The sequence below is a fragment of the Haliaeetus leucocephalus genome, unplaced genomic scaffold (assembly GCF_000737465.1).
Source record: "Haliaeetus leucocephalus isolate CR32 unplaced genomic scaffold, Haliaeetus_leucocephalus-4.0 Scaffold153, whole genome shotgun sequence".
NCBI classification, from domain to species: Eukaryota; Metazoa; Chordata; class Aves; order Accipitriformes; family Accipitridae; genus Haliaeetus; species Haliaeetus leucocephalus.
Window position 1 is genome coordinate 792,988 of NW_010972589.1, and position 22,291 is coordinate 815,278.

The 22,291-nt window shown below is 40.9% G+C and overlaps 3 protein-coding genes across 4 annotated transcripts in view; 2 read left to right on the plus strand and 1 right to left on the minus strand.

Annotated features, from left to right (window-relative positions):
- The window catches only part of DNAJC13 (DnaJ (Hsp40) homolog, subfamily C, member 13), a 58,434-nt gene extending 56,600 nt beyond the window's left edge, over positions 1 to 1,834 (plus strand). For both annotated transcript variants that reach the window (XM_010562025.1, XM_010562026.1), the window contains one exon: positions 976 to 1,834. In XM_010562025.1, the coding sequence (XP_010560327.1) occupies positions 976 to 1,073 (98 nt within the window). In that variant the 3' untranslated portion in view covers positions 1,074 to 1,834. The remainder of the gene's footprint in view (positions 1 to 975) is intronic.
- Positions 1,835 to 3,312: 1,478 nt separating this feature from the next.
- ACAD11 (acyl-CoA dehydrogenase family, member 11) overlaps positions 3,313 to 22,291 on the minus strand; it is a 34,219-nt gene continuing 15,240 nt past the window's right edge. The window contains exons 14-20 of the mRNA XM_010562028.1: positions 10,448 to 10,514; positions 8,884 to 8,969; positions 8,619 to 8,690; positions 6,528 to 6,682; positions 4,603 to 4,719; positions 4,043 to 4,152; positions 3,313 to 3,577 (exon numbers count right to left, since the gene is read on the minus strand). Of these exons, the coding sequence (XP_010560330.1) occupies positions 3,463 to 3,577; positions 4,043 to 4,152; positions 4,603 to 4,719; positions 6,528 to 6,682; positions 8,619 to 8,690; positions 8,884 to 8,969; positions 10,448 to 10,514 (722 nt within the window). The 3' untranslated portion in view covers positions 3,313 to 3,462. The remainder of the gene's footprint in view (positions 3,578 to 4,042; positions 4,153 to 4,602; positions 4,720 to 6,527; positions 6,683 to 8,618; positions 8,691 to 8,883; positions 8,970 to 10,447; positions 10,515 to 22,291) is intronic.
- On the plus strand, positions 15,472 to 20,473 carry ACKR4 (atypical chemokine receptor 4). Its single transcript, XM_010562027.1, has 2 exons — positions 15,472 to 15,563; positions 19,033 to 20,473. The coding sequence occupies exon 2, from the start codon at positions 19,052 to 19,054 to the stop codon at positions 20,111 to 20,113; it is 1,062 nt and encodes a 353-aa protein (XP_010560329.1). The 5' UTR covers positions 15,472 to 15,563; positions 19,033 to 19,051; the 3' UTR covers positions 20,114 to 20,473.

A 22,291-nucleotide genomic window follows, 5' to 3' on the forward strand; every position in this document is an offset into this window, starting at 1 on the left:
ACCATATGCTGTAGTGAGAAGGGAGGGTGGGGCATGAAGGGACAGTAAATGTGGGACAACTTGGTGAGGATGACTTAAGAGGGGAGAGTAAAGGACCCAGCAGAACTCACCATGTTGAAGTTCAGCAGCATAGGCTGAAAGTCTAATCCCGAATTGATCACTGTATTGATGGTGGAATGTGGTGTGGGTTGGCAGTTTTCTGCAGTTGTTAATATGACAAGAGTTGCTGTCGAAATGCCTCATGCTGCAACATGAGTTTTTAGTGCATTTGTTTAAAGTTTCTGTATAACTAAATTTTAAACTGCAAGGTGTGAGGGAGAGGGGCTTTGTCTGCAGTGCAAAACTGACTGCCCCTACAGTAATCAACATGGAGATTTATTAATGGTAAGGAGTTCTGCATCTCCAGTATAGAGTTTGTATATCCCAAGGGTGCTGTTACTTTCTCTCACTGAAGGCCTGAAGAGCTGCCTAGACCAAGTGTAAGGCAGTTCTGTTTGTTCATGGGGCAGCCAACTGAACTTCCTTTAAATGTGCAGTTGGGAAAAACCTTTGCAACACTGAAAGCATCAGTGTGGAGCCCAGCAGTAGAATGCATGCCTGAGCTCACTTCACTTCTGTAGCAGGTCCTTGCCTTAGCAAAGGCAGGCCACCCCCTCTTCACTGCCACTTCCATGGTGGAAGGTGACATGGATAATGCTGGTGGTTGGGGTTCTTCTGTAACTTGGCACATCAGAATAAAAAGTGCTGAGCAAGTCAGAGAATGGCCTCCACAAGCTACTCCACTTAGTGGACCAAGATGCCTTAATTCCTAGTGTTCCTAGATTCCAAAATCTAAACAAAAAACTCTTCAGTGTTCTTTTTAAGGTGTCTGCTTGACTTAGATGATGTATTTGAGTGTTACCAGAGGGAACAAAGCTGTTCAATAGCTCTTTAGAATCAAACCTCATCACCAATGTTCTGTTTTCTTCCCAAAAGGCCCTGGAGTTGCTGGTTACCTTACTGCAGGGACGACATCATCTGTAATGCCCAATGTACCACCCCCGGTAGACAATGAAGTGGGAGATGTCAGCTAAGGACTGGAAATCCTTGTGGAAGACAAAGGCAGACTGGCCAGTGATGAGGAACAGCACTTTCCTCCAACACATTGAAGTGAACTTACTGCCTTTCCAAGTGTTTAATGACAGTGTTATTCCTTTTTCTATGACTGTTGGGGTTTTTTTGTTTTGTTTTTTTTTTGAAAAAGTCAGAGATTCTAACTATCACACTGTAACACAAGAAAGCACTCTGTGGATCAGCTGAAATGGGTACACAAGAATTTTTTCTTGTTGTACGTAAGCACATTTTGTTCCTTTGTATTTGTTTACAAGACTGTGAATCAAACTTTCCTAGTTTTTATATTTTATGAATTAGCATGACTGGAGTTGAGCTACAGTCTAGAGGAATTGGGCTAAAATCACTTTGACCTCACCAACCCCCACTAAAAAGGGCATCCCTTTTTTTTTTTCCCAGTCTATGTTGATCACTCCTGTTGAACATGACTTGCAGAGGGTTGGTCCCTGCACCAGTTCACTGATGTCCTTAATCATTAACATTATCTTCCTGAGATCAAACAGCATTAGACATTTGTATGTATAACTGGCTTGACCAAATTGACAAAGCTTCAGCAAAAAAAACTTAAAAGTTGACATGTTATGTAAGAAATTAGTGTAATTGTGAAATGTTCTATACATTATCCAGTATATAAAAACTTTCTATATTGAGTGTACATTATACAGATCATTCATATGTACATAAAATTTTAAAATAAAGGGAATTAAGAGCCTTGTTAATGAGATAAAGGTGGTATTCTTACCTAGCTGGTTTTAAAGGTGTGGGAAATGAGGGTGGCCAGAGATGTGAATTTGTGTGTGGCTCAGTAGGGCTCCTGGACATTCCTGCTTGGGAAACATTGGGCTGGTTTTGACAGCCTGGAGCAGAACTCTTAAACCACAGGTAGTGGTACAGTGTAGGTTGTTTTTTATTTGAAGTACACTTCAGCTACTGACTTACTGACATTCTCAGCTTCCTAGGAAACATTCCTGGCAGGAAGCAAGAGGAAACCAAGATGCATGGAAATATAAACAATAGTTACTGCTTTCTCAAAAGAGATTATAATCTTCTTTTTAGGTATAATGAAGTGATATGAGGTAGGAAACTTATTTGTAGAAAGCTTCCAGTTCTAGGTACTCTGAAACAGTACCATCCTGACTGATTTTGGCAGCTTTAGCTGGAACACCCTTCAGGTGAATGCTTGGCTGTAGGCTCCAGGACAGAACTGGCTGCAATCTCTTCCTGCAGACTGAGCCAAACAGGGCCTGTTCTCTCCAAGCTCTAACACTGTGTGCTAGGGTGGTTTGTTTGTTCATGCAAAAAGTAAACACTTGTATCCTTAGGTTAACTGTTGATCAACCCTGTGTAAGTTAAGCTGAAAAGCAGTTTGTCCTGACTTTATAGCAAGTAGAACTACTGATGGTGCAGTATGCTGTGATCTGCCTTGTCCTCTTATATGAGCAAGTTCTCTTTGCTTAAGAGGACTGTTACAGAAGCAGAGTTGAGGAACTCTGACCTTTGAGAACTTCACAGAGGTGTTTGGTGTAAATGGCAGAGACTGTTTTGGTAGCAGAGGCAGCCATGAACTGCCCTGTGCCAGTCACTGCTGGCTCCCTACTGAGGGGAAGGTGCCACCTATGCTTAGGCATATTTAAGAAAGGGTGGGAACAGCTGGGGCCAGGAGATGGGAGGAGGCTTGTGAGGGTGCATGAAAGGAGACACAGAAGGACAGATGCAAGGGAAGACAAAAGGGGCAGCTGTAAGGAAAAATGTGGTGAGATAGATACACTTGGAGAAACAAGGCAAAGCTGTAAGCAGCAAGGAGCAAACAGCTCCATGCTGACCCCAGCCTCACTTGAGGGGAGGTGGGGGAAGGACTGAAGGTTGTTGCCTTAGTGAAAAGGAGCACAGCTGAGAGCAGGAGAGAGGGCTGGACTGCAGCTGTGCTTTGGAAAGGGAAAAGAAAGACATTACCCTAAGTGTTTAATCATCATTTAATCAAAAATTGAAAGTTTATCCTAGCTTGCAGTAAACTAAATTGGGAGAAACTGCTGAGTCAAAACTGCTTTGCCTACAATAAAAGGCTAAGAGAGCTTTGGCTTAGAGCAAGTAAAGCACTTCAGGCCTGTTAGAAAATAGATTTTATTTAGTGTTACAAAGAACCTGGACAAATTCTGGTATTTACATGGCATGCTGCAAATTTTTAAAAGCAAGTCCCTGATATTAAGTGTAATAATTACAAGAGTGAGAGAATATGTATTGCTTCAAGCTAGAATCAAGTTTTTGTATTCATCCAAATTTACCTTAACGCTATTGCACTGAACTAAATCTTTCCTAAATCTTCCATCCATTTGAGATGGCTTTATGCTGACATTAGATTTTTGCAGTTAGCTGCTTTGACTGATCAAGCAGTTCCCACCTTGCAATTGTTGAGAGATGAACTTCATCAGGCCCATCTGCCAGGCGCAAGGTCCGTATGTAAGCAAACCTGTGTTGGAAGGAGCTGAATTAGTAGATTTCTAATCCTGCCACAGCAACAAGCCAGGCTGGCAGCAGCAGTTCTCAGCACTGTTTTTCCTGTAGCCATCCTTTCAACAATAGTCTCTTTGAAAAGAGCTATTACATAGCAAATGCTGCAGCAAGATCTTCCTGGCAGGATTGAGATGTGTGGGCTGGAAGTTCAGAAGGCTTGTTTTTCCCCAAGGCCATAAGGGATAAGATTGAGCTTTAGAAACAGATCCTCTGTGCTGCTGATAAGAACTATTTTAAGTCCAGTATCAGCTTTGCTTTTGCATTGGAGTTGAATTATAAAAAGATTGCTTTCAAGTTTTATAGCTTAAAGGGACATGGCCCATTATTTTGGGCTACCCAAGGTGAAACAGCATGTATTGATGTTATAAAATGATCTTAAAAGAAATGCTTAGAATCTATAGGTAAGTCTCCCTTTACTCACATAGAAGCCAAAGGAAAATCCTGGGAAACTCCAGCTCCACCACACACTTGGATTGCACAGTCAATCACTTTCAGGACAGCTCGAGGGACAGCCACTTTGGTCATGGCTACCTGCAGTTAGAAGAGAACTTGCATTATTGTAACAGTTTCAAAAGCAAGTGAAAATATTTCTCTCACTTCTACTGAAGATGGGTATCTCACAGTACAACCCTTCCTCTTTGGATTGGATGAGAGCTTTGCTGTTCCTGGTCCCTGGGTAAGGTAAAACTCTTTCCAGTCACCCAAGACTATCTTGTTGTCTTGAGACAAGCGAGCAATACTTGAACTTTAATTTTTAAATACTTTATCAGATTGATCTAAAACTTTTTAACTGAGACCACTTTCCAGTTTCATGACAATCTAAAGCACATCTTAAGGCTATTTTCAACATGAAGTTAGTTATGCTCTATGATTAGAACAATAATGTTTAGCAATGTGTTTTAACTTATATTTCAACTAGTGAATACACAGGTGTTGCATCCCCCAAGTCCTAGCTTAAGGCTGGCAAAAAAAGAATCTTACCTCTTTTCTTGCTTTTCTGTTGCCCAACATATCAAGCTTGCTGGCTGTTTTCAGGGTAAGCAGTCGAGCCTGTTCTATGTTAAGGCGGCATTCAGCAATCCAGTGGGCAACAACTTCCTGCAGGAACCAAAGCCAACAAGCAGAAAGTCAGTTAATACCTCCTCCTATGGCTAAGTAAACATGTGCTAAGGAAGATGCCCCTAGTCCTTAGTATGGGCAGTCATTTAGAGACACTCTTGTGCAAATTAAAGCTAGTTTGATGCATGTAATCTGAGGAAAAAAGAAAAACACGGTGACTGACAGAAATATTAAAGATAGAGCAGTTCCTTTTCCTGGCAAGAAAGAGGAAAAGGCAAAAAACTCCTGATTCTGGCACACTTTCATTTACTGGTCAGACCCCCTGCCTGCTAGCCATTTTTATGAAGCCCTTCAATGCCTGCTTTTTATTCCCTGTTACCAGGATTCACAACCCTCTCTGTGTAACATGCCCCAGTATACAAGTTACACACCGGGGTGCACAGCTGCAGGGTGGTGCCTGCTGCATCTCTCTGTTCACACAGATGATAAATTAGTAGCTCCCTTGATCCAAACAGAGTCATGGTCTTGGCAGCCATTCCTTGCTCCTCTTAGCTAATTCCACTCTGCAGCCAACATACCACAGTAGAAAAAAAACATTCACGTGATGCTTGTCAGTACAAAAAGAGCCCAAGCCAGCCTCTGGCACACAGTTCTGCCTGGACTGCAGATGGTGCAGCTGTGGCTGCTGCAGGAGGCATGAGCAAATGTGCAGCCCTTGCTTTGGCACAAAGTTTGGGAGCTCAGCGTAGCTCATGTCAGTAAAGGTGGTGTGGAGCTGGGTAGAGGTGTTCAGACACGCTCTTCTGCTGACAGCTCCCAGAGTTGTAACTAGCTGCCATGTGGGTGGTGGTGACAGTCAGCCTGTTATCCAAGGCAGCCAACAGCCTCACCTCTGAGGTTAGGCTGGCTATGGGCTACACAGCTGGCTTCCAGGTCTTGCCTGTGGCTTCATCAAACATCGGTTTTACTTTAACAAGCTTCTGAGAAATACAGCGCACCTCATCCAACCCTTATTAATTCTAGGTTACAGTTGTGAATGGAAGTTTGGCAGTGACATGACTGGAAAATGGGTATGTAAGATTTTTCCCTCTGGATCTGTACAAACAATTTTCTGTAACCTGCGCCAGACACTAATTCAGCTTCCTCTTTCCATTGCCTTTACTTGGTTTTTTCCAATAACATCATCCTATCTGTTGGATAAGACTGAGGAATACTTGAAATGTGATAGGCCAACAACTAAATGCTGATAGTTCCCATAAAAAGCAGACTTGTCATCTTTTTATGATTCTAGTGAGCTCTCCTTACAAAACAGTATTTCAATTCCAGAGCAAGATAAGGCAAAAAATCCCAATATGGCCTTGGTTTGGTCTGTACTTTTGTAAGTAAGTACAAATAATTAATCAGAGAAGTAAAATTTTTAGTCAAATTTAAACCCTTGAGTGTCTCCTGTAATCATGAATGGAGATGGCCGAGTAACAAATTTGATACGCCAAAATGGTGAATTTGGCTTATAACTACAGAAACATGTATGCCTGAAAAAGTACCTGTCCAAACTGATGATGAAAGCAGATAAAAAAAGCATGGTGACAACATCTGTATTCAAATCCAGCAAAGGATATCCAATTCATTGCAAGGAAAAAAAAAAACCAAACCCATAGGTTATAGTGAAAAATGGGAACCTTGCAGTATGATTTTTATCCTTGTCACCTAAGGCATTATGAATAGGAATTCAAGGTTAGGGCACACCTATTGCAGTATCCATTATCAGAGTCACAAGGTTGTGTGCGGGCAAAACAAAGAGTGATGGCTGGAGCCTGTGAATTGAGACAAAGAGGGAACATGCTTACATGGTGATACAGTTTCTTCCCGAAAGTCTCTCTCTGTGCTGCACGCTGGCACATTATCTGTAAAGCAGTTTCAGCTGCACCAAGGGACCTCATGCAGTGATGAATACGGCCTGGCCCAAGCCGACCTTGAGCAATCTCAAAGCCCCTGCCCTCTCCTGGTTGGGAAGAAAAACAGGCACATGCAGATTCCTTGATTCCCTCTGGAAATGATCCATTGCTCCAAGCAGAAGTGGCCTCATAGCACTAGAGCTAGAAGCAAGCTTCTCGAAAGTTTATTTTACAGAACTGTTGCTTGTTTACTCCAACTAGCTCTACATTGACACACTGTTAATAATACCTACAGCACAAAGCACACTCTAAGATGGTTTCTGAGAGGGTTTGCTTTACCTGCTTTAATTTAAATGTCGTTAATCTTACACTGAAAAATAGAATCATAGAATCATTAGGTTGGGAAAGACCTTTAAGATCATTGAGTCCAACCGTCAACCATGCCCACTAAACCATGTTCTGAAGTGCCTTGTCTACGTACTTTTTGAATACCCCCAGGGATGGTGACTCGACCACTTCCCTGGGCAGCCTGTTGCAATGTCTGACAACCCTTTCAGTGAAGAAATTTTTCCTAATATCCAATCTAAACCTCCCCTGCTTCAACTTGAGGCCATTTCCTCTCGTCCTATCTCCAGCCACCTGACAGAAGAGACCAGCACCCACCTCACTACAACCCCCTTTCAGGTAGTTGTAGAGAGCGATAAGGTCTCCCCTCAGCCTCCTCTTCTCCAGACTAAACAGCCCCAGCTCTCTCAGCTGCTCCTCATAAGACTTGTGCTCCAGGCCCCTCACCAACTTGGTTGCCCTTCTCTGGACACGCTCCAGCACCTCAATGTCTTTCCTGTAGTGAGGGGCCCAAAACTGAACACAGCACTCGGGGTGCGGCCTCACGAGTGCCGAGTACAGGGGAACAGTCACCTCCCTGCTCCTGCTGGCCACACTATTTCTGATGCAGGCCAGGATGCCATTGGCCTTCTTGGCCACCTGGGCACTCTGCTGGCTCATATTCAGCTGGCTGTCAACCAGCACCCCCAGGTCTTTCTCTGCTGGGCAGCTTTCCAGCCACTCTTCCCCAAGCCTGTAGCATTGCATGGGGTTGTTGTGATCCAAGTGCAGGACCCGGCACTTGGCCTTGTTGACACTCATACAACTGGCCTCTGCCCATCGATCCAGCCTGTCCAGATCCCTGTGTAGAGCCTTCCTACCCTCAAGCATGTCAAGCCTCCCTCCCAACTTGGTGCCATCCGCAAACTTACTGAGGGTGCACTCAATCCCCTCATCCAGATCATCAATAAAGATATTAAACAGAACCAGCCCCAACACTGAGCCCTGGGGAACACCACTTGTGACCTGCTGCCAACTGGATTTAACTCCATTCGCCACAACCCTCTCAGCTCAGCCAGCCAGCCATTTTTTTCACTCAGCAAAGAGTACGCTTGTCTAAGCCATACATCTATGAGATTTGGTATGAGAATCTGGGGGAAGACTTTGAGGCTTCCAGGTCCTAGGACTACTCAAGAGAGAAAGCTCTTTCAGTGAAATAAAAATAGCAGAGAGGAAATAGAAGAAATGAGGATTTATAGTAAGTGGGGGAAGTAAAGCAAAGTTCTCTCTGCAGAAGGTCACAGTGCTGGCCTGGTCATCCTTTCATTTATTTTTTTTCCAGTTCTGCTAAGTCTGCAGGCACCCAGGCTTGGATGGCCATGGACTACAGCAGAATTTAAAAGTCTGTGAGAACTAGTTTTGGGGAGAGAATCCCACTGACAGTTTCTGCTTTGTTCTACTTCAGGGAAGTGATTTTTGCATGACAGCTACAGCTGCCCTGCTTCCTTCAATCACCTTTCTGCTCTAAACAAACTACATTCAAGAAGCAGGTAGACTGCTGAAGGAAGAGTGGGCTCCCTCTTACATGTGTTTGCGACCCTGGCTCAACTGACCATAGCTATTTCTGATAACTTACAGTGAGTTATAAAATAAACCACTGTTTCATAAAACTTAGGTCATTGCTGGATGTATTGAAAAGGAATTAATACTGAAACTCACCCAGGATTATATTGGAGACAGGTACTCGCACATCATTAAAGTGTATCTCAAAATGTCCTCCATGGATCTCATCTACAGGGATAGAGAAAACGCACCAGCAGGGTAAAACAAAGGAGGATGAAAATACAGGCCTTCAATTCCTAACCCTTTTTCTATATATGCGTTTCACTGATTTATTTCATATACAATATTTATTAGTATTACTGCAGCTTCTGAGACTGCTAACAAATTAATACACATGTAGCTGATAAATATTATCACCTACCCAGGTAGCCAAACACTGAGAGGGGTCTTATCAGCTTCAGCCCTGGAGTGTCCATGGGAACAATAACCATACTGTGCTGCTCGTACCTGATCAAGACAAAATGCACAAGTTAATCACAACTTTGAGGCTCCCTTCTGTCTTCTCCCTCCACTTTTTTATTTTCTATCCTCAATTTAGCACTCGCATAAAGCCAATGTTGAGATTTATCTATACCAACTGCAGCCATCCTGCCTGCATGCAGTGCAGCCTGCATGCTTCAACACTCCTTGAATCACCAGTCAACAAGTAAAAATGTACTACTGGCACCTAATGCACCACAACCGAAAAACTTCTGTGCAAGTAGTTCTGTATCACTCAGTCCATTTTCTCTCCCCTGCTGCCTTTTTTGTTCTCAAAACATGTTTATCATCATCATCATCTTAGCTTGCCTATAGTTTAGGAAAAAAATCCCCATGTTTAAATTCCTTCAGAATATTTAAGGTCAGTTATTAGTCACACAGAACTGGAGGTGACATCCCAGCTCCCTGAATTCAGTCTCCAGTTCTAGCAAGTACAGTATCACATAATCCCCTCCATGAACTCTCACTCAGCTTCCAAGAGCTCAAGAGATGCCACTGTCTGTAGAGCCACTGGACAAACCATCCTGTATGCTGTTAGCAAATTACTGTTTACCTCTCAATGGAACCTAGCCAAATGTAAAAACTTAAGATAATCAGTGGAATTTGAGCTAAAATCCAGCTTAAGAGATATAAATGTTCCAATTCCTTTGCATTACAAGCTGTGTGATTTTAATGGAACCAGTCACAAAGCATTTTATTCATCACTTGCCTAAGTTTTTGTAGAAGGCAATTTTAGTTCAGTAATAAGAGCTGAACAACATATTTATTTTAAATAAGAAGAGGGAAGTATTACATTTACAGATATAGGAATGGAATGAGTAGGTCTGATTAAAGATGTGCAATGATCTCTGCTCACACCACTTCACATAACAAACATCCCATGTTTCAAACTTAACTTTCTATAACTACAGATAACTTCAGGTCTCTGATGTAATTTCACTTGTACTCATTCTGTTCAGGGAAGCTCTGAAAAGCTTTGGGTTTATTATCTTTTAAGTAAGCAATTCTTCCTCTCATTAGTTGTTTTATATACTATACCTATGAAATAAATTGTAAGCCAGAGAGAGTTGTTGGTTGAACAACTGATGCAGACTAAAACTAATGTGACCAAGATAAAGTCAGTGAACCCTCCAAAATTTCCTGATCCAATTCATCACACAGCTGCACAAACACTAGAGCTAGTGCAATGGAAGGGGGGAAGCATGCCAATGCAAGTTGGTAACAGTGAAAAGGTTGGGAGGCTTCAGTCATCAGCAGCTGACAGCAAAAGAGGAGCTTGGTCAGCAACAGACACATGCACAGGTTTAAAACTCGCCTGTAATTCATGAGCACATCCAACTGATCAAGGCAATTAATGGTATTTCACTTAACAGAATTTTTGCAAGCAGTGACTCCTCCAGGAAACAAGCTTTATGTACCTCTTTGAATCTCCTAGGAATCCTTACCTGGATGCTGAGGAGTTTTTGGTTTTGCCCATTACAATTGCAACTTTGCAGTTCGGGTTCCCAGCACCTTAAAAGAGTCACAAACACAAAAATAGTTTTCAATATAAAAATCTCAATGTGGAATCAAATGAAGTTTCATATGAATAAATCTTACTCTCTTCTTTTTGTGGTACAGGAGCAAAAGCACGCAATCTACTTCTGTGTTTATACTCTGAGTAATCAGACTGAAACAAAATACAACTTATTGCTTAACATGTGAAAAGGAGTTGACTTGTGGGGAGGGGAACAATGAAAAGCCAAACATCCAAACCCTCCAGAATCCAGCTCCATCATCGATTCCTATGAAAAGAGAACAGGAAGGTACTTGAAATGGAATCTAATTACTTCTGTCTCTGTTACAGCTAAACACATCAGTGTGATACAAAAGCACACCTCAAGGTAAGACACTGACATTTCAAAAGCAAAACTTAAAACTATAAAGACTGGAAAATCTATGTGGGAATGAAATGCCGACCACATTGTAACCAAATTACGCAAATAAGGCTATCAAAGGGTTACCATGATGACTTTGCTACTACTTTATTCTAACTTCTCTGGAATGAAGGTTTTTTTCCCCCTTCATGCAAATGATTTTAGTTTGCACTTCAAAGAAAGATCTCAGCGGAAATCCTTACCTGAAGACAATCTGCTAGCATTTCAAGCCATTGATAACATTATTTGAGACTTGTCTTTGTAGCATAAAGCTAGCCTTTTAATGCACAAGTCCTACAGAAGATTCTATCATTAGTTAAAATGGCATCTTATTTCTAAGAGCCTTAATCCTCACTATCTTTTTCTTTAAAGGTTTCTTAGTACCAAAGCATGCTCTCCTTCCTTTCAAAGTCTCACACAGCCAATAAAGCTAGGGAAAAGGGGGCAGGATTACACCTGACTTATGTAACAATCAGTTAATTCTTTATTGCTATCTCAATGCAGATGACAAGCTTCACAGAGATTTAATTCAAGATTTGATCTGCACCAGCTCCGTTTGTTTTGAGGTCAGAAACAAAGATGACTTTTTAACTTCTCTGGCAGCTGTTATCACAAGGTTTGGGCACCTCAGGTCTAGACAATACAACCACCTGGCTTTGAGCTCAGCTCCTTCCTCCTAAGAACAGCCACTATGATGGCCAGGAAGTGGGAGAGAGATTTATTTCATTCTGATAAATGCAGCCTGTTTTGAGGGCCAGACTGCTGGCTGTTTACTTTCTTCTTTTGCAATACGTTATTCATCCATTGTTTGCAAAGTGGAGTTAATATTTGTGACCCATGAGCTATACAGTGCTAACGAGCTAAAATATCTGAGTGAAAAGCTGGGGGGAATAAATCAGCTTGGTAAAAAAAACAGTAGATATCAAACAGTTGGCTCATTTGGGCAACTGCAACAAGCAGGTGACCAACCCCAAAATAACACAACATATACTTTGCAATGTACTACCCTGCAAAGAGAAATGATACATTCTTAAGGGGATTTTGACTTTTCTCTTTTTCCACAGAGGGCAAAGAACTGAACCAGTGGTATTTTCTAAACCGCATTTATCTTTAAGTGAGGTTTACAACAGAAGATATTTTGACTTTCTGGAATCTGTTCAAAAACTGTTTTGTAAACAATCCTCAAGTCACATCCCTGCTTCAAAAAAAAGGCAAATTTCACCATGTTGTATGAAAAAAAATCAGAAGCAGCTTTCATGTTGAACTTAGTGAGGAGTTCACTGAGAGCTAGACATCTGGTTAGATGCTCTAAATCATTAGTACAAGTTTCTGGAAGGCAACTGAATACCTCTGTTTGATAAGTGCTTTTTCCCATCTGAATGCAACAAAGAAAGGCGGATTCCTGGCCTTTCCACTCCTTAGATTCTGACATTCTGAAAACCCAAAATAAATTTTATGCAAGTTTGACCCATAAATGCCAGAAAGAAGTTCTGCTGTAGCGCAAGACTGAAAGACTCCAATGCTTTGGAAGAAATGCAGACTGCCTGGATGGAAGAGTCAGAGAAGACCGTCATTTTGACAGGAGTTAGAAGTAATTTTGCAAGAAATTCACAATTGAACAAACAGAAATAGGAGAGATTTTAGAAGGTCAGTTTAAAGCCTATTTCCGTATTGATAAGCTTTTTAATAACCTTTTTCGTGTCTGCACAACCTGTCCAAAACTTTTAAACCACAATGCTGCTACACTGGGAAACATTGTAAGTTTAACTAATGTATTATATTTTTTAACTCTTCATGGCACTCACATAGGCAAAGACAATGTTTTAAAATGTGCTTAGATGGTTGATCACAATCCTGTTAGAAGCCTAATCTTTACTATGAGGGGGTGTAACATGCTTAAGATTTCTGACCTTCACACAACAAACTTACACAGGTTCTTTCTGGTGGAGAGTACTAAATGTGGCACAGACATGGGCAGTACAACCTTTCAAGCAGCTACCATATAACCTGGTTTCAGAAGCGAACAGCATTTAATTCTTGCAATCTAGTTATCTATTTTTCAGTGTCCAATCTTCAAATTTTTGGCTGAGACAACAAAGGCAGGATAATCTACTACTTGAATGCCCAGAATACCTATGACTCTTGCCATGTTGGCTCCTGCCTGGTGGGTTACCTCTCTCTGCTAAAGATCAGGGCTCATGGTGACATTACAGACTTGGCAGCTTCCTAGAAAAGCACTGATAAACACATGTTCTGGACTCTCCTACAAGAAGAAACTAGACCGAGTAGGGTGGATGGCAGTGTAGTATTGGTTGTTGTAGTATGGTGATCTTCTAAGGGAGAAAAGGAGACCCCCGAAGAGTCTGCTGTAATTTCTATCCAACAGCACAATGTGTTCTGTACTTTTATCTCATCTTCTCCAGATAACACTGCTGGGCATCTGGTAGAGATTATAATGGAGCTGCGAGCAAACTGGCTACAACCAGTAAAGACAGACAATGCTGGGGTTCTGCAGCTCATCAGCAAGGGCTACACAGTGCTGCCACTGAATGTGGCTGCTAGTCATTCCCAGCTAGAGCTCGCAGTCTCACATGGCGCCAGTGAGAGAAGCTGCTCTCAACAACATTTAGGAACATTTTTTTCCTCACCTTCATCCCACTTTTACACAGCCACAAGCACTTGTTAGTTAAACAAGGTCCATTGTCATTTTGCATTCACTCTTACTTATTAAATAATTTTTGTTATTTTTGAGTCTATAGGGCCATACTGAAATCTGGTATTACATGACAGTATTACTTCTGTACTCTGATTGGAAGGTTATGTCCTCCCTGCACCTGCAAAGTTAAGAGGAGCTGAAGCACTGTAATAAACAGCACAGGATTTACATGAACTGCCTTCCTATAGCCTGCCCACAGGACCTCTTACGCACTGGTAACACAACCATCTTTTCTGCAGGCATCGCACAGTGATATTTCCCTGGAAGCCTTCTCAGTTATACCCCAATTATTCTATCTATCTTGTTGGGGAACATACTGAGACCAGGGCCATTCAGAACTGAGAGATTCACTTATTTTAAAGAGATATAGCTCAGGCCTCTAAGCAACAACATGACTTGCAAGAAGCAGACATGCTGGAAGCAACCCAAATGTCTTACCTGCCACTGTGAAGAACACCAGTGAAGTGCTGTGATAACTCAAGATTAAAACGTTGCAGAAATATGCACAAATATTGCAGCACTCTTCCTCTAGACTCCAACTCCTCTCCCAACCCATTTTTCTTCCTCGTGAATGCAGATGAAGCGAGAAGCGTGTGGAAAACATCTGCCCATTACATTCTTCACTGCCTGTTTTGAAAAACCTTTCCTTTCACATATTCCAAAACAGTTGAAGCACAGACAGATGGCTAATTCATCCATGGCAGGTGTGTCAATTTAGCCAGTGTGCCAAAACACAAAACCTGACCTCTGGTCTGCTCAAAATCTCTCTCTGTTGCTTGGCATCAATATAGCATTTACTGAAACTCATTAGACTGCTACAGGATACATGATAATTCAAACAAAATAAAAGCTCTGGAAGACCATGGAAGGCTCCTGACACTCTGCACAAGGTACTCTTGCACAAGAGACCAATTTGAAGCTGTAGAGATTGTGGAAATTCAAGCAAGATCCAGTAATTTTAGGAATTCTTAGAACAGGTAAGTCCATGCCTCAATGCAGAAATATTAATGTCTGCATGTAAACTGCAGAACTTCTCCACCTTCTCTTTCCTGTAAAACTATTGACTCATTATAATGCAGAGAGCACACTGCAAGTGGAAGAAACCTCATGGATGGAAAAGCATCTTTCTATTTTTCTTTTACGGTATTTGCCTTGCTCGCACTTTCTGTAGAAATGTTATCAAACACTGACTTGATTTTGTGTCTGACCAGTAACATTAAAGTCCCTGAGAACTCTCCCCCAGGGTGCAGGACCATCTGCTTATACTCTGGTTGACAATTTACCACTTGCTTTCACATCTTTTCCCTATCATCTTCCTGGTTTTGTTCAATATCACATACTGAAAGAGCAACCTCCCCCATCTCACAAAAAGCAAACTCATCTTTCTATTGTATCCCCTAAAAAGTTACTTAAAAAGGGGATATAAGGATCCCTTAAAACCTTACATACACAGCCATCAGAAGCACAGTAGTGCCCTGAGGAAAGAATATAGGGACTCCCTACAGGTAACTCTGCCCCAGACAGACCTCCCCCTCTTTCTCTCCTTTTCACCTTTTAAATGTGTGATTTGATAAAAGCCTTTTGCTGATGTAAAAAAAACATTCGGACTTTCAGGAATAAAAAAAACCCAACAACACAGTGAAATAATAAGAGAGTCTTGACCTTCCAAAGAACACTCACATTCTGGTTGGAACAGGGAGGAATGTAGGAAATGCACACGTTCAACATGAGAAGAGTTTCCAGGAAAGCAAGATTTTTTTAAAAATTTTTTTTTTTTTTAAACTGGCAAGTCAAACTGAAAGTGCAACTGACTTCCAGATGAGGGTGTGGTGCTTGAATACAAAATGCAATGTGTCAGACCATTTCAGATCATTTCACTGAAGCACATCTCAATTGCAGTACCTGCTATTAGTGCGCTGACAAAAGAAGGTTAGTTTTGTTTTAATATTTACTGCTCTGTATATTAAGCGTGATATACTTATTTACGTAGAGAAGAGCTAGGATTTACTCTTAGATAAGTTGGCTTTATGGAGAGACATCATTTCACTAAGGGACATGCTCATTTCCAGTCTTAAAATTAGATTTGTTCAGTAGAAGAACAGAATACTGCTTAATTTGTTAAAGAAAAAGTCTGTCTGTTTAAACTGGGGATATTAACTTCACTCAACATGTACTCATACAATCCCCTGTCAAGTTTAAACACACAGAAACACTGAATTTGTATCTAAATGGAAGGCTGGGATAATTCTGCAAGAAAACATGCAAAGCTGTCTATTAATATATCTATTAATATACCTCTTAGAAACAGTACTTGAAAAAACAGCTGAGGTTTTGAACTGTTTGGGTACTTGTGGGCAGTTTTGTATATGAAAAGATTCCTTTCTGTGCATAACATTCTGAGAAGTCTCCAGCTGTAAAATGCAGTGTACCCACTGCAATTTGATTCTGCAAGAAATTCCACATGTGCATAAGGCGGATCACTGTGTAGGATGGAGACTAAACTAAGCCTGTTCCACCACTGTTCAGCTACTGACTCCCATGGGACGGCTCTGCTTTATGTAATGGGCATGTATACATGCGCCTGAGCAACAACATTAACCGGAATGACAAGTATGAATAGCTACCTTAGCCAAAACATAACTGTGTTTTTGAGGGAGAAATACCAACTGTTGCATTTCAGATAACTTTGTTTCTGTCATGAACTCAGGTCAGCCAAAAGCATATCAGGCAGTGGAGCATGTTCCTTGTCACAGCCAAACTGCTCTGTGATATACAGACTTCTTAAAGGTTGCACTGAAATGTGTAGTGTTTGCTTTCAAGCAAACTTGCCAGTGATCCGATTTGATTAAGTGTTCCCAGATGGGTTTTGTAATAAATGTTTTAGACCACAACAAATCTTTACAGTTTAAAATTTCATTTTCTTCTAATCTTGGCTAAGTGCATTAAACTCTCCCTGCAGCAGTTTCTCTTCTACTAAAAAAAAAAATTCATTTGCTGCCGATGTCTGAATTTCTCCTCAAAGTAGTATAAAGCTGCAAAAGATTGCCCCGCTGAAAAATCCTGCTAACACAACTTGTGAGGCATAGAACAGACGTCCCTTACTGAAGTAATAAATAGAGTTACTTATTTTTCCATTCTGCACACCTTATTTAGGCAACAGTAAATGACAGACTTAAGAGTAATCATTGTTTAAAGCTTAACAGGAAACGTTTTGAAAAGTTAACAAAATAATCCAACAAAGTCAATAAGGATGAAGCCAAACCAAATAGTTAATTTCTAGCGAACACACTTTTAAAAAAAATTTAGATAGCAGATTCACTGGAAAAAAACAAATCAAACAAAAATAGAAATTATTAATTTCTCTCTATTTAATTGGTTTGCATCCCTGAATATGACATCAATCGGTAACTTATTTTTCCTGGTAGACATGGTAGACAGAATAAAAAAATATTTCAGAGATAGTGTTAATAATAAGTTGAGCAACGCTTCATTTAAATCTTTGTCTAAAAAACAGAAATGGTATCTGGGAGTTTTTTCAAGCTTGAAAAAGCCAAATTGTAGCTCTGGGGCAGAATACCAGATAAGAATCTGTATTCAGTAACATTGGCCTTTAATTCTGAAGCACTGCAAATGATGAGAAAGGGGGATGTGTTTTTCATTCTTGGCTACTTTTTGCTACTGGTGTTAAGAAATCTTAATCCCATTTATTTCAAGAAAACAGGGTACTGCAGGACTGTAGTTTACAACAGAAAGAATTTCAGCAAATTAGTAATGAACACAATTACAGGAAAAGAAAATACCGTATGACACGACTTGCTTAAGACACAGTCTGAAGATAGGAACACTCGAACTTCAGCCCTAAACTGGCAGTGAGAATACAGCCTTAGTGTTTACGGAGTCAATGTCTCATGAGATAGTACTTGAAAAAACAGCAGAGCTTCTGAGCTGTTTGGGTACTTGTGAGCAGTTTTGTATGTGATAAGATTCCCTTCTGTGCATAATATCCTGAGAAGTCTCCAGCTGTAAGATGCAGCGTACGCACAGCAATTTGGTTCTGTAAGAAATTCCACACCAGCATAAGGCAGCTCACTCTGTGGGATGGAGACTAAACTAAACCTGTTCCACCACTGTTCAGCAACTGACTCCACTGCTGTGCTTTATGTAATGGGCATGTATATGTGTGCCTGAGAAACAAGCAAGCACATTCTCCCTATGATACTCATAACCCAAATTTGCCAAAATTTATGACAGTAGGCACAGAACACTACTGCTTGCCTCTCAGCTTTAACTTTTTAGTATTCCTCATCCACCCTATTGTAATAGCATTTACAGCCTTCAGCTGTACTCCTTTGCTTTGCAGAGGCTGTAGAGAGGAAGGTGTAATTTCAACCCTATAAAGGTATAAATTTATTTTTTAATGGAATACAGTCAAACATAACTGAGTCAGAGCAGCTTAAGCAATGATGGCTCCTCAGCTGAAATGTGGAAACCTGTGAGCTGCATGCTGTCCTGGTTTCAGCTGGGATAGAGTTAACTGTCTTCCTAGTAGCTGGTACAGTGCTACGTTTTGAGTTCAGTATGAGAAGAATGTTGATAACACACTGATGTTTTCAGTTGTTGCTAAGTAGTGTTAAGACTAATGTCAAGGATTTTTCAGCTTCTCATGCCCAGCCAGTGAGAGAGCTGGAGGGGCACAAGAAGTTGGCACAGGACACAGCCAGGACAGCTGACCCAAACTGGCCAAGGGGGTATTCCATACCGTGTGACGTCACATCTAGTTTAGGAACTGGGAAGGGGGAGCAGGGAATCTCCGCTCAGGGACTAGCTGGGTGTCAGTCGGCAGGTGGTGAGCAATTGCACTGCGCATCATTTGTACTTTCCAATCCTTTCATTATTGCTGTTGTCATTTTATTAGTGTTATCATTATTAGTTTCTTCTTTTTTGTTCTATTAAACCGTTCTTACCTCAACCCACGAGTTTTACTTCTTTTCCCGCTTTTCTCCCCCATCCCACTGGGTGGGGGGGAGTGAGTGAGCAGCTGGGTGGTGCTTAGTTGCTGGCTGGGGGTAAACCACAACACACCCCCAAGCATCTTGCCATCTCAAACACTAAGGTTAATGAAAGCATTTCAACTGAATCCATTTCACTTTGCATTGCACACACGGATGTAGTCAGTTACCCCATTTCATGTGAGAATTTGAGACAGTCTGTTCTGCCTCCATCACTGTCTAGCTCTAATTTGATTATTTACTTATGTATTGTTACATCCAACTTCTTTAAACTTGAGATGTGTAAGCAACCCTGAGCAAGGGGTTTAGGTTTCAACATAAATTTTAAAACTTAAACCCAGTATCTTTCTTTGGTGTTCCCTTCTCCCCCCTTTTTTTGTGTCTTGTAGCTTTGCCATCGGCTGGGATATGAATAACTCAACTGATTACTGGATTGAGGATGAGGAGGATGAGCTCAACTCTGTTATAGATTACAATACATATGAGCTTCTCTGTGAAAAAAATGATGTGAGAAATTTCAGTAAATTATTTCTCCCTGTGTTCTATGCATTGGCTTTCACTGTTGGAGTCGCTGGCAATTCATTAGTGGTCGCAATTTATGCCTATTGCAAGAAACCGAAGACTAAGACGGATGTGTACATCATGCATCTAGCCGTTGCTGATTTGCTCTTGCTCTTTACACTCCCTTTTTGGGCTGCAAATGCAGTGCAGGGATGGGAACTTGGAAACGCCATGTGCAAGCTCACTTCTTCTCTGTACACCATGAATTTCAGCTCTAGCATGCTGTTCCTGGCCTCTATCAGTGTGGATAGATACAGGGCTACTTCTGAATCCCAGGGTTATAGAAGAACCGGTAAACACTGCAGTGTTACCTGCCTCTGTGTCTGGCTATCTGCCATTTTCCTCAGTATCCCTGAACTGATATTTAATCAAGTCAAGAAACACAATGACAGGAATGAATGCCTTCCTGTATTTCCAATGAACATGGAAACGCTCTTAAAAGCAACCATTCAAATCCTGGAAATTATCCTGGAATTTCTGCTTCCTTTCCTAGTAATGCTGATCTGCTATTCAGCTACTGCTCGAGCAATCTTTAGATCTGCAAATGCTAAAAAAACTAGACCTTTCATGGTTCTCCTGGCAGTAGTGGCTACTTTCATTATTACCCAGGTACCGTACAACATTGTTAAGTTCTGGCGAGCCATTGATATCATCTACATGCTGATTACTGACTGTGATGTGAGTAAAACCATAGACATCACACTCCAGGTCACCAAGAGCATAGCTTTTTTTCACACCTGCCTGAACCCTCTTCTCTACACCTTTCTGGGTGCCTCTTTTAAAATGCATATTATGAAAATCGCAAAAAATTATGGATACTGGAGAAGGCAACAAGAGAATGGAAGACCTGAAGAAATTTCTATGAATTATGAAGACCATACTGAAGAAACAATTAGTTTCACTATATAGACTCTCCATTACTTCCATTATCTTATATAACCAAGGGAATTATTTACTAATTCTGAGGGTATTGTTTCAGCAGCTGTTTGTCTGCAAGTCAACTTTCAGATTAATTTCTGAACCTGCAGACTAGCCAAGACACTACAGTGCAGTTCAAAGTGAACATGTTGATCAAAATCAAGCATCAGGCAAGAACTAAATACTGAAATTTCTAGAAACAACTAGAGATACTTACGGGGAAAAAAAACCCAAACCCAAACCTCCCAAAACAACAACAAAACCCAAACACCTAAAACTTCCCAAGATTTAAATTTGAAAGGGTCACAGCACTAGGCACGTAAATAGCTGTGTAATGAACAATCTGCACATGTCTAAACATATAATTAAAACAGAAAAAAACCCAGCAGCAATAAAACGGCAGTATAGGAACTTTTCTGCCAAATGTTAATAACCTTGTGTTTCTCCACCTATTTTGTAAAACTTTAGAATATTTGCCTATAAATCAGTTCCATTTTTTTCTTTAGCTATCATTCTGTAAATACACTTGCAGCTTGAAATGTGGTATCAGTTCATGGCTAAGAACTTGGTGGGGGAGCCATTATGCGTTTCCACATATGTATAGCAACAACAACAATCCTCCACAAAAAACAGTAACTCCTCTCTAACTACTAAAAATAACCTTTCACCTCTCCTTTTCTGCTCACCCTAAACCTCAACAAGCCTAGTGCCCTATGGGAGGCACATTCTAGATCTCTGTAAACATAAAGTCAAATGTAAATGCTTAAGTAGTGCAGTCAAAGCATTAGCAGAAATGTAAGAAAAAGTTAATCCTCAGATACAGGGCCTGGAATTTCTAGTCAGAATTTGTAAAATGAATCAAACACTGCAATCACTGTATCTGCTAAAATATATGGATACAATAAAATCAAAGAATACAAAAAGTGCACTGGCTGTCACTTATTCATATCCTTATGTTTGTTCTGTTTTAGTAGGTATTGACATCCCTCATCATAGGCATTTATCAACCAGCAAATGCTAGAAGCCTTGCCTGCTGAATGAGAGAGGTTCTCATTCCAAATGGAGCTCATGGTCGGTGGGATTTACGTTTTTTCCATGGAGACGTACCAAAGATGTCCCCTGCCACAGTGCTGGCAAGGATTCCAGGAAAACAGCAGTTTTCCATGACTCTCTGGAAGCACTTAAAATATACTGACGTATTAGCTTTCAGAGTTAAAAAAGTGGTATTATAGCATACTGTCCCTGCCTTCATACTTCCCATGGGCTCTGACAAAATGCCTGATCTACGGCTTATGAAGCCAACAAGAATCTCTCATCTTTAGATACTGTTCCTAGTTACACAATTATGAACTGGAAGAAGAAGTTCTAAAATGACAGACAAGAAACAACAGTAGCATAACCAAGACATAAGCCTCTTCTGTTTGGATGACAAAAGCTTACAGAATTTGTGCCCAGTATTTTGAGAAATACAAGGGCGTGAATGGGTAAGTCAGAAGTGCTTGACAGTGCTTCTACACATACACCATAAATCTGACATATTTAAGCCATACTGGATTTACTGTAGATGTGCAAAGCACCCATGCAAAGCATGGTAAGCAACTCCAATTCTTCCACAAAGCAACTGACTCCTTGCATGTGTGCTTTATGACTTGTCTTCACAAATACAGAGTGGTTGCACCCAGAGTGACATTATGACCAGGCTGTCAGGCTTCTGGAATTCCCAAATATTCAAGGTCCTAATGTCCCACTCAGAGTAAAAAGCTAACATACACACACACACACACCCCCCCCCAAACCAAAAAAGCAACCAGGCAGAAAAGGAGACTCTTACTAAGACAGAGCTGCATGTATGTGCTTCTCAAACTCCTTGAAACTGCAGCACCTTTTATGCATCTATCCTTCGGCAAATCTGACTGTCCTAATTATTTTTATTAGAAACAAGACAAACCAAATCATGATCACTTACTTATGTTTACTCTCCTTTTTATAATTCATGTGACTAATTTTACAAATAATACATTGCGCGTGTGACCTCCTACAAACCTTCCCATTACTTCCTTAGGAAATCCAATGCACAGTTGGGAGACACTGACCCAGAGCAAACATAGCAGCCAGCAGTTAAGTGACACTCTCAGGTCAAGAGGCAAGATTCCATGCCTCCTTTTGCTG